This window comes from Botrytis cinerea, chromosome 1 (genome assembly GCF_000143535.2).
Source record: "Botrytis cinerea B05.10 chromosome 1, complete sequence".
NCBI lineage: Eukaryota > Fungi > Ascomycota > Leotiomycetes > Helotiales > Sclerotiniaceae > Botrytis > Botrytis cinerea.
In genome coordinates, this window is record NC_037310.1 from 1,629,539 (window position 1) to 1,645,791 (window position 16,253).

Below are 16,253 nucleotides of genomic sequence, written 5' to 3' on the forward strand. Positions count from 1 at the left end.
CATCTGGAATTCGATAGGGAAAACTTTATTTGATCCTCAAACCAAGATGAAAAGACTTGTTAGTGACATTCGATTTTGTAAAGAGTATAATATTCAACAATAGGGCCTTTCGATTCTATATACCCCCTTGTACCAATATATTTCCTTTCCCCAGATGTTAGCTTGCCGGCCAGCAAGGCTACTGCCGCTTCATCGTTAAGCTTCGAGAAAGTGTCAAATTGAGCCCCTACTCAGCCTCAAGTGGAGGTGTCTAGAAAGACTTTGAATATCTGATAGAAACGACTCGGATAAGGTCAAGAAGTCTATCCGAGTGCTTTTGGTAATATTCATGACCTCTACTGCCATCGATATCTTCCTTTGCTTAGCTCAAGTGGAAAGTTACAATAAAAGGTCTACAGCTACCCACATATTTACCCATATATTCTTTATTTTTCGGCACTCTTTCCTTATTAGCTCGGTCTTTTCACGACTTTTCGAATCCACCGATTCGAAAGGGGTCAACAACGTCCTGACACAAGACTAAACCCGAGATTTTGAGAGATTCCTAGAGTTGATCTCCCGCTTCTGCAGCTTCTATGACATGGATTCCAGAACACCCAGACACCGTTAGTCTTCATTAATAATCTATTCATTACGTATTTCGAGCAAAGTCAGCTGATTGGGACATAGGAACTGCATGTGATGCATGCAAACGAATGAAGGTATACATGATCAAAGTCGCTTTGTTTTCCACATCTTACTGATGATCATCAGATCAGATGCGAATGGGATCAGGAAGGAAAATGCAATCGTTGCCATGGACGGGAGATGGAGTGCACCGTCACGACAAAGGAGCGGAAAAAGAGAGAGAGAAAGAAGTATGAGATAATCTGAATCGTAATCAACATATCTAACTGGTTTGTAGGGTCAATAATATCTCTCTCTTAGAAGATAGGCTGAAACGTATGGAGTATGCTATGACATCTTCAGGGCTTAGTATTGATGCCTCTGGTGTTGAAAGACAGATGTCAGAGGAGATAACCGATCAAGCCGGCATGTTTGAAAAGTTCTCTGCGCTCACTATAAGTAATAGCGGAAGTGAAAACTTTAGGGGCAAGTCTAGATCATATTTCCCGATGAATTCTCTCATTAACATAATCAGGTGCTGCTTCTGGATTCTCCATGCTTTCACCAGAAGGTCTTCAACTTATCACCAAATTGACTGGAAATAACGATTTTGCAAATTTCATGGCTTCTACAAACTTTACAACAATGAACCAATACTCTGTGTCCTCGTCAATATGGCATGCGATGCCTGATGATCAACACAAGCCGCTTCCACCCAAGGAAGTTGCAGATAAGGCCTTGGAATGTAAGTTTATTGCTCATTTCTTATGAACACAAAGTAATTGGTGTTCTTAGTTATTTTTGATAGAATGATGATCACGTGGCCTCTATTTGACCGAAAGACCTTTATGGAACGGTACTCACGCAAATATCCGGTCAAATGTTCAGAAGACCCTGCTTGGTATGCGTGTCTCAACATCTGTTTTGCTCTTGCTACGATCATGCGCAAAGAAGAATTGCCTGGAAGTTCGCCTCGAACGCCTCAAACTACAAAGTCTACAGGGCCTGAAGAACTGGAGAATATGGCTTGGTGGAGATGGCTTCGGAACGCAGCCAGTACTTTTGTTGATATGCAATTTGGACCACCTTCTCTCATGGCTGTGCAGGCAATGTCTGGACTTGTAACTCTCTCTCCATCAGCATGTATTATGGAACGTATTAACCTCATATTAGGCATTCATTCTAGACACACTGTCAGATCCATATCCATCTTCTGTTGTATCTGCAGCAGCGATTAGACTTGCACAAACCATTGGCCTTCATCGTAACATGTCCAATTCCGGCCTTGATGAGGCTGAAATAGAGCAAAGACGCAACGTTTTCTGGATTGCCGTCATGATTGAACGTGGCATAGTCATTCGTCAAGGTCGTCCATCACTGATTCATGATGAAGATATTGGGGTGGACTTACCACCTGCAAGTCAATATCCAAAGAACGCCGAGGGAAGATTTGTTACGTTTCGTCATAATGCTACTTTATCATTACTTCACGGTCGAGTATACAGTAGACTATACTCTGCAAAATCGTTTACCAAATCGAAAACGGAGAGACTGAAGATGGTTGGAGTGCTAGATGATGAACTTCAGCAATGGTGCGAGACTATTCCAATTGAAGTTCGACCGGGCCACCCTATAAAATGCGATGAACATCATATAGTTTCGGTTGTTTGTATGCAATGGGGTTATTACCAGTGTCTTAGTACCATTCATAGAGCATCATTATATTGTGGCCCAGGCTCCATGGACGATGATGATGGCGATAAATCCCAAAATGATTTCGATTGGAAACTGAATCCACGAGTATATGCCAGCGCTGCGATATGTGTTAATGCAGCAAGGAGAACGATCAATTTATTGGAAGATTGTACAAGACTATCAAACCCTATAGAAGGAAATGTTTTACGGTATGTCTGAAATGTGTCTGGATTCTATCTCACACTAACATATAATTACTAGCATGTCTATTTACAATGCACTTGCAGCATGTGTTACTCTTTTTGCAAATATTCTTCAACATCCTCTTGAGCCACAAGTACAGCCTGATCTTCAATTAATGAGTGATGTAGTATCATTTCTATCTAGCTTTGAAGATCAAGGCGCAGCGGAGAGTCACCCATCAGTACCAATCTTTCAAGAAATCAACCGTGTCGCCGTGGAACATGTTAAGAAGGCACAACGTAGAGCTCCGAAACTCACTAAGAGATCACGAGCTAGATCCTGTAATAATGAAGAACCGGATACAGAAAGTGATTACTCGGATGATGAAGATTACAGGGCAGAGGAGTTGGAGAGTCGCAAGACACTCTCCGAGGTATGAGTGGCGATCTGATTTTGAAATGATTCTGGAGAACTAATATTGATTCTAGGTACAAGATCCAGGATCTCCGGTATCACCTGTTAACTCGGCAAATCTTCAAGCATCTCCTTTCTCTTCAGCACAACCACCGCCGTCCAACATTTCAACGGGTATACAATCATTCGAATCCAACTCGTCGAGTTATATACCAGAACACATTCCTACATCTATACACCAAAACTACATTAGACAACAAGCAGCACAAATTGCTCATCAATCTCCCCCATTTTATGAATCAAGTCCTCATGTACTACACATTACCAATCTCCCCGACATTGATGAGCAACACCAAGCTATCAATCCTTCAGATTACCCTGATCCATCTATAGACCCTCGACTCGGATCCCAATCCCAATCTTACTCTTCACAAGCTTACACACATACATCCCACCCCGCTACCGGATTCTACTTTTCCTCTTCGGATCAGCATCAGCATCAGCATCAACAAAATATAAATTCACATCACTCGGAAACATATACAAATACATTGTCCAATCCACATGCCAGTCCGCAAGATCTGGTAAGTCAAGAGGAAGAACCTCTGCTTCCGCAAGATGGGAGTTGGTTTTTTCCGACGATTAGTCCGTGGTCGTATGGGGATGGATCGAATGTTAATTTGAATGGGGTTGGTGCGGTGATGGGGGGCGTGGGTGAAAATGAAGGGGCGATGTGGAGACATGGTGAGAATGGTGGTGAGGGAGGGGGGTTGGGAGGTTGGAATGGTCATGGGTAGTGGTGTGTGAGGTTGAGAGATGTATGGTGGTAGTGTGAAGCTTAATGCTAGTCGAGAAATCTTGATCAAGTCGATAGTTTGTATATACAGGCATGATTCATGCGATCTGGGCGGAGGAGGATGGAAGGAGGAAGGTGTAGGCTTGGATAGTCATCATACCATTTCACTACTACGAATTTTGAATACCAGTTTTATTCCTCTTGAGCATACCAAGTAAATTTCACATCATGTGCTAGATAATCGATACTGAATATCTGAGTTGAATGGGAATATGCAAAAGGAGGAACGACTAATGAAATGGAAGATTCATAACATAGATGGAAATGTATAATTGTACCTCTTATCTATGTAAACCTACCAAATAATATCTTACAAAAGTACAAATAAACAAACAAATGAGACGAGGTAATTTATTAGTTATACAATGATAAATAGGATGACATTTATTGATAAATGTGTAATTTCTTCTTCTTCATCTAGAAACCTTCAATCAATTAATAAAAAAATATAGCAAGTAAGATCTCACAAGAAAAGAAAAGAAAAGAAAACACGAGATATTCCAACCATCCATTAACGATATGATACATACACGTGATTGAAATCATCCCATTCATTCCCTTTTGTTGCACGTCTCAAAAAGGACTGGCTGTTCGAGGGGAATTTTGGGTGTTGAGATTGCTTGGAACACCAGGAAGGAAGGAAGGAAGGGAAGGAGGAAGAGAGGATACTGTTAAGATGGATTCGATTGTATCTGATGTCGATTCGTGTATCTTGGGAAGGAATTGTGATTGGTAGGATGATTCGTTTAACCTTATGTTAGAGATGGAATTATGGAATTACGGAGGGAAAGATGCGTAGATTTTTGATGTTACATCTAATCTAACAAATGAAGGATAAATGAATTCGATAGTTGAGTAGATTCCATACGTCAGTTCATACACTCACTCACTCACCGGTGAAAGAAAAGAAATGGTGGAAGTGCGAAAAAGCTTGTGGTGGAGTGGATGGATTATTGTATATATTTTTAAAATTCTTGGTGCTCTTCAACAAACAATAATCCCTCGTGGCGCAATTGGCTAGCGCGTTCGACTGTTATCTGTAACAAGTCACGTGATCGAGAGGTTGGTGGTTCGAGCCCACCCGAGGGAGCTTGTCTTTTTGCATTTTAACTCACCTTCATTTCTTGTTGGTGAATGGATTGCTTTTTTTTGATGGTGGTTCAAAAGATGGGTTGCTTTTGGTTTGGAAGTTTTGAAGGATGGTTTTTGAAATGTGGGGTAATTGAATTTTTGTAATATTGTCTGTCATGTCACGTGTCTGTATGCGGATGGGCTCGAACCATCAACCTGGCGTTCTGGAAGTTATTTCTTTAGATTTTAGCTGGAGTGAGCTTCTATTACATTCTGCTTTCTCCTTCTGATTTCTCTGATTTTTCTTTCGGTTGGGATGTTGGGTAGCAGAACTCTTTCTCTTGAAGAAAAGATCGTTGTGTTGGGACGATATTACGCTGAACAAATGTGGCTATGCTATGTATGTGTGGCTTGAGAATGGAGGGGATGCCTGGGTGGCTTGTATCGGTCTCTCCATTGACAGCGAATTGAAAGCATGTGATACGTCGATGGAGAAGAAACATCAAACCGCCGCTTGGGCGCGAAGCAGGGTTTCAAACGTATCCCTGTTGGATATGACGTGTGGCTGGGGCCGAATCTCTGGAGCTGGATCGAAGTACGGATGGTATGGCGAGTCGCAAATGAAGATGAGTGGTGAATAAAGAAAAACGTGTGTTGCACAAGGGAGGGAGGTATGACCTGGATTGTGACCATGTTTTGGAACTTATATTCGATACGATAACTTACTCTACTTGTTCTAAAGGTTTTCTTCATATATTCACACATTCATACGTTCATATCTTTGGATTCAAGAAGATAAAAGACACCCAATACCCAGCACACCAAGAACACACAACAAGAATAATCGAATCACAATCATGCTCGAATATTTTACCTACAAAAAAGTCAAGAAACATAATGCCGAGAAGAAAGATCGAGCTTCCAATTCCAACACTCCTCTAGCATCACCAAATCCAGCTTCCCCATCAACTTCTTCAAAACCACGTCGTTTAAATACCGTCAGAAGTCGATCTGCAGATTTGGGAAGAGGAGGCGCAAGTCCAATTCTTAACGAGGAGGATGAATATTTCTTGCATCGATTTATAAGTGCAGAGGGAACTCCACCTCCGCTTCCGCAGAGAAAACCTACGTTACCGACTAGACCTAGTGAAAGGAGAAATGAGGCAATAACAATGGGTGATGAGGCAGGAGAGTGGAGGAATAATGAGCTGCAGATGATTTTGAGGGAGGGGGATGGAGAGAGTGTCGAAAGAGAGAATGAGGGTGCAGCGCCAGGAAAAGGAAAGGAAAAGATGAGCGAGGAAGGAGAGAAAATTGATGATAATACTGAGAAAGTGGCCAAGAAGTGGAAGAGATTAAGCTTTTTGAATCGAGGCAAAAAGGTACGTTATTTCATCGATCCAATTCTCTCTTATTCTGTCAACCAACAACTAACATCTCCTTTCCAGGAAAAGGACGCCAAAGCTACAGGTCTTCAACCAGATCCCAACATCTCCGACACCGAAGCTCAACGAGAACAAGACGACCTATCCCGAGTTCTCGATGACCTCTCTCTAACCGCTTCCAACAACCGCGCATTTTCTCTTTCCCCCGATTCCACCGTTCTCGTTCAAAAATTCACCTTCATTCTCAAAGATCTCATAAATGGTGTCCCAACCGCCTACGATGACCTCGTTCATCTCCTAGAAGATTCCCAAGGAACCCTCTCAAAATCCTACGATTCTCTCCCCTCCTTCCTCCAAAAACTCATCACGCAACTCCCGCAAAAAGTCACCACCACTCTCGCTCCTGAACTCCTGGCCGTCGCTACAGAAGCCCAAGCTCACAGTGTTGCGAATGCCGCGAGCGCTGCGCAAACAGGCGGGATGGGCGCTGCTGCGAAGTCTCTCCTGACACCTTCGTCGCTCAAAGATCTGGTGACTAAGCCGGGTGCAGTGGTGGGCATGTTGAAGGCGATTGTCAATGCGTTGAAATTGCGCTGGCCGGCTTTTATGGGAACGAATGTTCTGCTTAGTTTGGCGCTTTTTGTACTGTTGTTTGTGTTTTGGTATTGTTATAAGAGGGGGAAGGAGGTTAGGTTGGCGAGGGATGGGAGGGTGCTTGCGGAGGGGGAGGGGCTTACTCCTGGTGAGGGGGGGAGTAGAGAGTTGAGTAGGGAGGGTTCGAGAAAAGAGGGTGGCGGGAGTAGTGATGGTGATGGGTATAAAGCGAGGAGAGATGCTAGACAGAGGGAGAAAGAAATTAGGAAGGAAGAAGAGAGTAGTAGGAGTCGAAAGAGTAAGGAGAGGAAGTAATAGAGATGGGGATTATGTGGGATGAGTTAAAGGACAATGGATTGATACTTATGATGCTATGATACGATATGATGGATGCGATGGATACCCTTAATACAACGAGATATAAAGCCTGGCCTTTTTTTTTTGTTTTTTTTGGAATGGTAGTTAGAACAATGAATTGGGTTGTTTCATTTAATTTAATGAGTATTTGTGAATTTTGATGATTTTTTAAATGATTGAATATTGGAGATTTGTGTTCGGGAATTTGTGTTGTTGTGATGGGATTTGATTGATGAATGAATGAATGCATGGGAGGAAAGATGGGAGGTCAAAATGAGAGGAAGTGTGTGTGTGTGTGTGTGGTACAGAAGTAGTTGATTCAAAGTATTGAGAATCTAACCTTGAGATTCTGCAGATGTGTAGATGTGTAGGTAGATATGTATGCACAAGGAAGTTTAGTTGATTGATTGGCTGGCTGGTTGGTTGGTTGGTTACCTATAATATATACAATTGAGACTATCAGGGTTGTAAATAATAATAAGTTGGGGCTCTGATATATATGAGATATGGATATGATGGACTGTAATTATTTTATATGTAGAATATATCTCTCGACGATGTTTGGAAATCGGGATTGGGTTTATTTATTTGTTAATGTGAATATGAATATGGATATGAATATATACTTGTGTCTTTGTATGTAGAATAGATGATATAGGATGGGATGGGATGGGATGGGATGGAATCATTATAATTTGAGAGGGGGAGGGGGGAGAGAGAGTATATGCGTTGAGAATTCATCCTCTCTCATCTATTTATTGTTTTATCTCTGGGAAATGCTATCTATCTATTTATGTATTTATTTATTTTCTCTTTTACTTTTAGGATTATAATTATAAGATTACATCTATCTATCCAGTCAATTTCAATATTCTAGTATTGCATTTTGAAGTATCTATCTATCTATCCATCCATCCATTCATCTATCGATCTATATATGTATACAAATCTCCATTGGATTATAAACGAATCCATCCAGTTATATAAATAAGATAGGATAGGATAGGATAATTACTCATACATATAAGCAAGCAGCAGCATATAGACCAATCACAATCACACAAATTAATTATCGTAGAGGAAAGGATAAGTATAAACGAGATGAATATTACTTACATCATATTAAACTAACCGTAAAGTGAAGAATACTCGAATTGTTCTATAAAATAATCAATTGTATTCTCTTTCTCTTAGAGAGCTGCGTGTTTACATTCTCTAGAAATTCGAAACTCCGAGGACTTTTCTTTTACTTGGATGGTGAATAGGATAGTGATGAAGATTTAGGATCCTAGAGGGAGGGTAGATTTTTTTAACCGAAAATGTTAACCGATAGATTTATAAATCCAAGTAATAAATATTGTGTTGTGGAATGGAATGGTTGATTGTTCATTGGGTATCGAGAATTTCTGTTATGTGAACTTAGTATCTAAAAATTCAACCTAGATGCTTGCGAACTTATAATGGATTTGGGACTGAAGATCCAACGATTCCATCTCGTTAATTACGCTCCGTTTTCACATTTCCTAATAGTCTCCCAATTGAAGGAGAATTCACAGGAAAGAGAATTGAATCTAGATATTGTAAAATCAGATGGTGAGTAACAGCGACCATTATTTGCTCAACGACTAGCTAGGTATCTTCATAATCAATCATTGACTGTACATACAAAACACATCCTCCTTCAATAGGCACGTTCATTCCGGATAACGCCTACGTTATCCGTTTGTTCAATCGATCTTTTGTCATACTAGTATCTCTGCCTGCCATTGATTACCATGAGCCCTTCATGAGCAATGAATTGCACGCAATCGGCTCTCCTTCCCCTTTGTCTTTCGCTATAGATCCCACAGCATAAGATATGTATTTCGCCTGGGCTACTTTCACATAGCTTCGATTGCTCTCAGAAGACAATCCAGACCTCTATCACTGATTCCACTCTCTTCATTTTCAGCTTCCTGGCCCTTTCCCTTCGCCCCCGCCTCCCTCAAACACCAAGCCACATCACTCAAAACACCTAACGGCAAATAAGTCCCCTTCTCCCCTCTCGCCCTCTCCAAACTTTCTCCAAGCCTACTGGTAAATTCCCATTCTCTCGCCGCCACCTCCGCTCTATCAACCACTTTCCGTGGAATCCCACACATACTCGCACAGTGCATACCGAAACTACCTTCAGCAACACCGTTCTCCAGTTTATACAAAAACAGAACGCTTCTTGATTCATTATCGACTTCAATCGCCATACGTTTATTGATAACTTCAGGATGAGAATCAAATTCGAGGGCTAGAGAGTGGTAATGTGTGGCGAAGAACCCGATACATCCGATATGAGATGCGACGTGGTGCAGAACTGCTTGGGCAACTGACACTCCATCGTAGCTGCTAGTTCCACGACCAAGTTCATCAAGAATGACAAGGGAACGGGGTGTAGCTTCAGAAAGGATTTTTTTGGTTTCTGAAAGTTCGACAAAGAAAGTGGATTGGGCGGCGAAAATGTTGTCATTAGCGCCTAGACGGGACATGATACGGTCAACGGGTGTGAGAGTTGCAGATTTAGCAGGTACGTAGCAGCCTAGTTGGGCCATTATTACTGCGACGCATGTCTATAAGTGGATTGTTAGCATGTTTATTTTATGCAAAAAAAACAAGAGACATACCATTCGAAGTATTGTGGATTTTCCAGCCGCATTAGCACCAGTGAGTAGATTGATATTAGGCGATTGACCACCAAGCTGAACATCATTGGGAATGAAGTCCGTAACATTCGGTAGAACGCAAGGGTGTCTAAGTTCTTCGAACTCAACTACACTTCGTTCAGAGTCGACAAACTTGGGTCTACAGGACGTAGTACCTAAAGCTGAAGACGCAGCAGCAAGACTGACAAGACAGTCAAGCTGTGCCACAACCTTCACAGCTTGGAGCCATGTCTTATAATCTTCATCGAAACGTGCGTAGAATCTGCTTGCCACTTCCTTGACTATTTGACCATGTGTTTCCTGGGTCTCTTGAAGGTCTCGAATTATATTGGTAAGCTCTGGGAAGTAATAACGCTTGAAACCAGATGCAGCGGATGTCACCTTCCAATCTTTTGGTACCTTGATAGAAACTGGTACTTGCAATTGATGGATTTCTTTGCCAATGCTCTTTAACTCTACCTTCTTTGAATCAAACTTCTTTTGGTATTTCTTCAATAATGATGCCAGCTCCTGATTGATTTCTTCAATACGATCTTGACTCGCATCAAAATCTTCTTCGACTCCCCTCTCAGGAACAAGAATTTTGTGTTCTTTTGCCTTTTTTCGATCAAATGCAGTCTTCCACCATTGCAATGGCTCAGCAAGATCAGGTATTGACGCAACCAAACGATTAAAGATGCCATCGCCGCTACTATATTTTCCTAAGATGTCCTTTTGAATATACTCTATTTGTTCAAAACCCTCTAATACTTTTACGAAATCTTCGGGTCGGCATGAACCAGCATGTATACGAGAAATCAAACGTTCTAGATCAGGCATCGCAGATGTTGAAGACTTAAATGAACGACTCAATTCGTTATCTCTGTTGAGAAAATCAACAGCATCAAGACGTTCGTTGATCCTCTTGATATCAGAAAGAGGGTGCGACACCCATTGTCGAAACAAACGCTTTCCAAATGGTGTAGTGCAACGATCGAGGAGTGTGTAGAGGGTACCATCAGAGTTCCCATCGAATGTGTTAGAGAAGATCTCGAGATTGATAAGGGTCTGCCCATCAAGTACAAGAGTTGTACCTTTTTGGATAGGATTGTACCAGGAAAAGTTACCTTGTGTAAGTAGAGGTTTCTCAAGCTGAAGGAATTTCAAGTACTGGAAAAGAGCTCCAAAGGCGGATATTAACAAGTCCTTGTCTCTAGCCTTTTCGAGCTCCTCAGGCCAAGTTTCTTTCCCACCGTCCGCTGAAGTAAAGTAGCCACCGTAATCTAGCTCTCGGCGGGATTTTTCGGCGCTCAAAAATTCCTTCTCTGGTTTCAAGTAATTCCAAATGGTTGTCGGGCCAGTGTTGTTTTTCAATATACGGAGCACCTTGGTCGAAACACAAGACTTTTCCAGTAACAACTCTTGAGGGCGAGTTTGGGCTACAAAGGTCTCAAATTTGGTCAGATCTACATCATCAGTAAACTCGGTAAGGAAGAATTGGCCTGTTGATGTATCGACAAATGAGATACCAAATGCTGGTAAATCATCATTTGTAGTGGATTCCTTAATAGCCACACAGTATGTTGCCGAATCACCTTGTAACATACTACCCTCAACCAAGGTACCAGCAGTAAGAATATAAGATAGTTCTCGATGAATGATCTTATCTGCTTTCTTGCCTTTGCTAGAGGGGCCTGTGCTGTCTTCTCGTTCGCGCATCTCTTTTGCCAGAGCCGATTCCTTCTGATCACCAACAGCGACTTTGTAGCCTTTAGCAAGAAATTGGTTTGCCCAATGCTGTAACGACATTTCCGGTACACCGACCATTGACATATTAACGCGGTCGGTGAGTTTCAAATCAAATATCTGATGTCCGATTGTAGCATCTCTCTCGTATAATTCGTAGAACTTACCCTTCTTGAAGAAAAGGATAGTGTCCCAGCACTTTTGCTTTACTTTCCAGTATTGCGCCTCGAAGGGTGTGAAGTTATTGAACGCCATTGGCGGAATAAATAGCGTACGAGGATCATAATCAGGATGACCAGGAGGATTGCGATCAATATCCCGTTCATTCGCTAGCCACTCATATCGTTGATTTGGGTCGGTTTTGGATGCCTTCTCTTTGAATTTCTTTCCGCTGGAATTGGGGGTTCTCGAAATGCTCGACGACTTGGCCTGTCGGGGTTGAATATTATCTGGATCATACTTCCATTGTTGAGCTGTTGAAATTTCTGGTATTTGCATATCCTCATCGTCATCGATAGAGGAATGGGCCGGCAAGTTGTTGGTCCGCTTTCGAGATGATGCCGTGGATGTTGGACGCTTTCTCTTTTTGGAAGATTTGCTTGGACCATCAGAATCGTCATCGACAACGAAATCATCCATCTCATCTATTATTTGTAAGTTACTGCTGAAAAGATCCAAATATAATAGACTGACCATCATCATCATCATCAGCGCCATCTAAGTCACCAACAAATGTATCCTCATCATCATCATCGCTTTCAATCATAGGTTTCTTTCCTTTTCTTCGATGTGTAGTTCTCGGAGTTACATCTTCATCGTCGTCGTCTGATTCGGCATAGCTGACTACCTTCCTAGCAGCCTAGTGAATAAGTATATTAGCTTGAGAGAACTTTCATCTGCAGAAGGGAAGCGCATGCCTTTCGTGAAGGACTGCTTGTTAAAGCTAAACCATTGATGCCCGCAACCTGCTCCGCAACACCTTTAGCAGCCGCCGGGGGCGAAGATGAGCAACCGTCTACCTCAGTTGGAATACCGCCATTTTCATTCTCTTGTGAGCTATCTGGTTCGATGTTGTCACTACTTGGAACTGGAGTTGCACTCTTCTGGATGGGTTTTTGAAACTGGGGTCTCTTCACGGTGCTGCTGGGTTTCGGTGTAGACTTTGCACTATTGGCAGAGCCATTGGGTTGTAAAACACCGCTGGGTGAGCCTGTGGAAGCTTTCGGGGTAGGAGTGGTGGCAGGTTTCTTCGAAAAGAATCCTAGGATTGATGCTTGGTTCTTGTTTGATCCTATGCTTGAGTTTTGTTTCTTCAAGGTTGGGGGAGGGCGAGCTGGGGTTGACTCATTGTCTGTATTCTTCACCATATTGGATAAACTGCGTAAGACTAAAATCTATAAAACATCAACTAAAAAAATCGAGTTGAGAAGGATTTGGTGTTATGAATTATGTATTCCAAAAAAAGTAGTTTTCGGGCCGCTCGAAATGAAAGTGATAGGTGGAAGACGCGCAACGCGGCTTAGCGCGACAAACCGCGAGATTAAGCACGTGCCAACTCTTAATTAATTTGACAACCCCGAGCTGTTCATCATCACTCCAAACGTCGAGAATTGGTTTACTTAAAAAGGTTGATAAATTCTTACTTCGTGGATCAATCTGCAAAGTTACACCTGACAATGCTTAGAAAGTCATATCGGTTGGAATGACCACCATGGTAGTCCATTTACGTCCTGTCAACCTTTTCTCTAATGTTTACATCTTTTCTCTCAGCATATCCTAGTGGATATCTTTGGTCCCTGTATGTAAAAACGTCAGAATGAAAATCCATTTTGTCTCACAGTTAGTGTGCGGTTGGTAATCTGACAAAGAATGCAAAGCTCAGGCTTTTGACCTTGGTCTTAAATGGGATGGAATACTCTGGAGTATGAAGTCTTTCTCATGACACTGTTCTATGAAGTCTAATATGCAGCCAAAGAACATATGTATTGAAGACATCATCACATTACCAGAATAGCCGAAAATGTGATTGCGGCTGGTCAGGGTGACATGATATGTACAAAGGCGAACCAAAATGCATGAATGGGTATATACCTAGGTGAACATGGAGATTTCTGTCTATCTGATGCTCTTCTCTCTAACCACCAAACTTATCAAAAATGCCAAACCTGATAGTCCCACGCTCACTGCATGACTCGCTCCCAAACTTTTTACATAGGCATCTATCACCAGAATTTTGACATCTCCTGGTAGGTCTTTCACGCTTCCTACATCTTCCATCACTTGTCTCACTATATTCCCATCTAATTCTAACCCTACAAGCGCTTTTCCCAAAGCACTGTTTTGAACTCCAGCACATAAGGCAACTCCAACAACCATACCGATACTAGACATCAAATACATACCGGCGGTTGCCATACCCATCTCCCTCTTTTGAACAGAAACGGTAAGGGCAATGAATGCGCAAGCAGCCGTTATTCCGAGACCAAAACCACCTGGAAATATAGAGAGAGATCCTACGAGAGAAAGGTGATTGCTATGCCATGTTGTGAGAAGCATAGTGTAGGAGAAAATAGATGAGATAGTAGAGAAGATCAGAAGGTATTTGTAATGACCAGTGCTGATGATTATTAGTATACCAAACTTATGAAATGGTAAGAGTGATTGAATGGGCAAAGAACGAACCGAGTAATTAGCAAGCCTGCAAGGAGACCACCCATCGTATTGCCAAAGACAGCGGGGAAGAGATGAAGCCCAGCAGTAGTATTAGAGCTACCTTGTGTCACACGAAAATAGAGTGGAACGGAATACATCATCTATGCGAGGTTAGTGATTAGCACATCGCAAATAGAAGGCGTAGAATGACTTACGCCAACTTGTGCAGCGAGCTGCAACGCATTGATAGCATAAGATGCTGCTACATCACGTTGGATCGCAAGTGCGGGCGGGAATATGGGCTCCGCAGCGACTTTGACCTCATACGTCACAAATATAGCGCCAAGCACAACAGATCCCAACAACAACCCAAGGACTGTAGGATGCGACCAAGGTAGTGCTTGTCCTCCAAGACTGAGAGAGCCGAGAAAGGCAGCGATGGTTCCAGTTAGCAAGAATGCTCCAACAAAATCAATTCGTCGAAGTTTCGAAGGCCCATCTTTGGCTTGGATGGGCTCGTCAGATGATGATTGTCTTGGAAGTTTATATGCTACTAAAGCAATGGCGAAAAGCATCAGAGGCCCTTGCCCGATGAACGACCTGTAATTGTTTGTTAGAGAATGGATACGATCAGGTGTTTAGACTAGAATGGAGAGTTTACCAACGCCACCCTATCGTGTCTGCTAGCAGTCCGCCTATGGGTCCACCGATACTCCTTCCAATCGTCCCAACGACGTTAACATAACTTCTCCACGCGGCAACATGAATGAGAGGTACAAGATCTGAGCGCGTTAGAAAGGTGTGGGAAGACTCAAACCTGACTCTAATCACTCACCAACGATCAGAACGGAGACCATAACACTCATACCCGCACCCCCAATACCAGCGACTACTCTCCCCATCACAGTTTGCCACATTGTTTGTGCAAGCCCCCTTTCAAAACATCAGTACAATATCTCCAAACTCTGAAACTTACTTACGTCAAAACGCATCCAATCACGAAGAACCCGTATGATATCAAGAGAACTGGTTTTCTTCCGTATATATCACTAATCTTGCCGGTAAGGGGTTGGACAGCACACATCGCTAATGAATAACTAGTAGTTAACCAACTGGCATCACCCAGTGCCCGAAATTCGGAAGCAATGGTGCCATATGTTGCAAGAACAAGCGTGCCATCTGCGTATGATATAAAAACACCTGGAAAAATAAGCACAAATAAAGTCAATGAAGGAGATGTGAATATTTACCAATCAGCAGAAGGCTTATTATGATAGCAGCGCTCCTCGTTACTTTTCCCGTGGTTTCGTCTTGGACTTGATCATTTTGTGCAGATTCTACGTCTGGAAAAGTTGCGGTTGACTTGTAATTTGGAGTAGAAGCAGCGGTTACTGGTGAAAGTAATGAATCTGTTTCCGAGTACGATTTTATCGAATCAGCATCTTTGGACGAAGCTTGACTTGAATCATCTCTAGGAACAGTATCTCTCTCATGCAGTGCCATATTTTGGTATCCGATACTATCTCCAACAACAATTCTTTCTTATGATTCAAGCTATGGCGGACGTCAAAGTTTAATAAATGATTTCTCAAACTGCCTAGACCGGCTAATGTTTTGTTTTCAAGGCATTGACTCAATTCGCTGTCAGCGCAAGCCAAGGCACTGGACCGTCAGCAACAGATCCAGGGGCTCGGTCCCGGTTGGAATGAAAATTTGAAAGCTCATCATTTTGTCTAAAATCCCACCTTATCAAGTATCCGAAATTGGATCTCACATATGGCTGCGGGAATCAACCAAAAATCCCGAATTCCCAATGAGAGATGTACGGAGTAAATGCACATGAAGTTTTTATCACAAGATAGGCTTGAATGAGCGGAAACACCCTGCTAAATCAACCCTGAAAGCCCCGCAATTTGATGATGAAAATAGGCACGGATCTCACGCCATACATTAGAGTTGAGGCTGCTTTAGTAATCACTCAATGTCATATCTCAAATTTGCAGGGGCTTTTTTCCCTTTGTA

The 16,253-nt window shown here is 42.3% G+C and overlaps 4 protein-coding genes across 5 annotated transcripts; 2 read left to right on the plus strand and 2 right to left on the minus strand.

Moving 5' to 3' along the window:
- The first annotated feature begins 5 nt into the window (after positions 1-5).
- Positions 6-3,902, plus strand: BCIN_01g04470 (hypothetical protein). The gene is made up of 9 exons (XM_024690468.1): positions 6-605; positions 670-701; positions 754-857; positions 905-1,092; positions 1,142-1,351; positions 1,402-1,727; positions 1,780-2,510; positions 2,563-2,917; positions 2,973-3,902. Exons 1-9 carry the CDS (start codon positions 581-583, stop codon positions 3,693-3,695), a joined length of 2,694 nt encoding a protein of 897 aa, XP_024546237.1. The 5' UTR covers positions 6-580; the 3' UTR covers positions 3,696-3,902.
- A 1,413-nt stretch (positions 3,903-5,315) lies between these two features.
- Positions 5,316-7,515, plus strand: BCIN_01g04480 (hypothetical protein). The gene is made up of 2 exons (XM_024690469.1): positions 5,316-6,207; positions 6,274-7,515. Exons 1-2 carry the CDS (start codon positions 5,683-5,685, stop codon positions 7,117-7,119), a joined length of 1,371 nt encoding a protein of 456 aa, XP_024546238.1. The 5' UTR covers positions 5,316-5,682; the 3' UTR covers positions 7,120-7,515.
- A 1,212-nt stretch (positions 7,516-8,727) lies between these two features.
- Bcmsh6 lies at positions 8,728-13,057 on the minus strand. 2 transcript variants are annotated; one of them, XM_024690471.1, is made up of 5 exons: positions 12,599-13,057; positions 12,497-12,544; positions 12,273-12,438; positions 9,816-12,223; positions 8,728-9,761 (listed from the first exon to the last, which is right to left on the minus strand). In XM_024690471.1, the coding sequence occupies exons 1-5, from the start codon at positions 12,944-12,946 to the stop codon at positions 9,042-9,044; spliced, it is 3,690 nt and encodes a 1,229-aa protein (XP_024546240.1). In that variant the 5' UTR covers positions 12,947-13,057; the 3' UTR covers positions 8,728-9,041. The 2 variants fall into 2 exon arrangements, with proteins under 2 accessions (XP_024546240.1, XP_024546239.1); XM_024690470.1 differs by having other exon boundaries at positions 12,497-13,057.
- A 486-nt stretch (positions 13,058-13,543) lies between these two features.
- BCIN_01g04500 (hypothetical protein) lies at positions 13,544-16,035 on the minus strand. Its single transcript, XM_001547230.2, has 7 exons — positions 15,482-16,035; positions 15,212-15,431; positions 15,067-15,164; positions 14,893-15,013; positions 14,447-14,831; positions 14,262-14,392; positions 13,544-14,196 (listed from the first exon to the last, which is right to left on the minus strand). The coding sequence occupies exons 1-7, from the start codon at positions 15,732-15,734 to the stop codon at positions 13,695-13,697; spliced, it is 1,710 nt and encodes a 569-aa protein (XP_001547280.1). The 5' UTR covers positions 15,735-16,035; the 3' UTR covers positions 13,544-13,694.
- Positions 16,036-16,253: the final 218 nt, after the last annotated feature.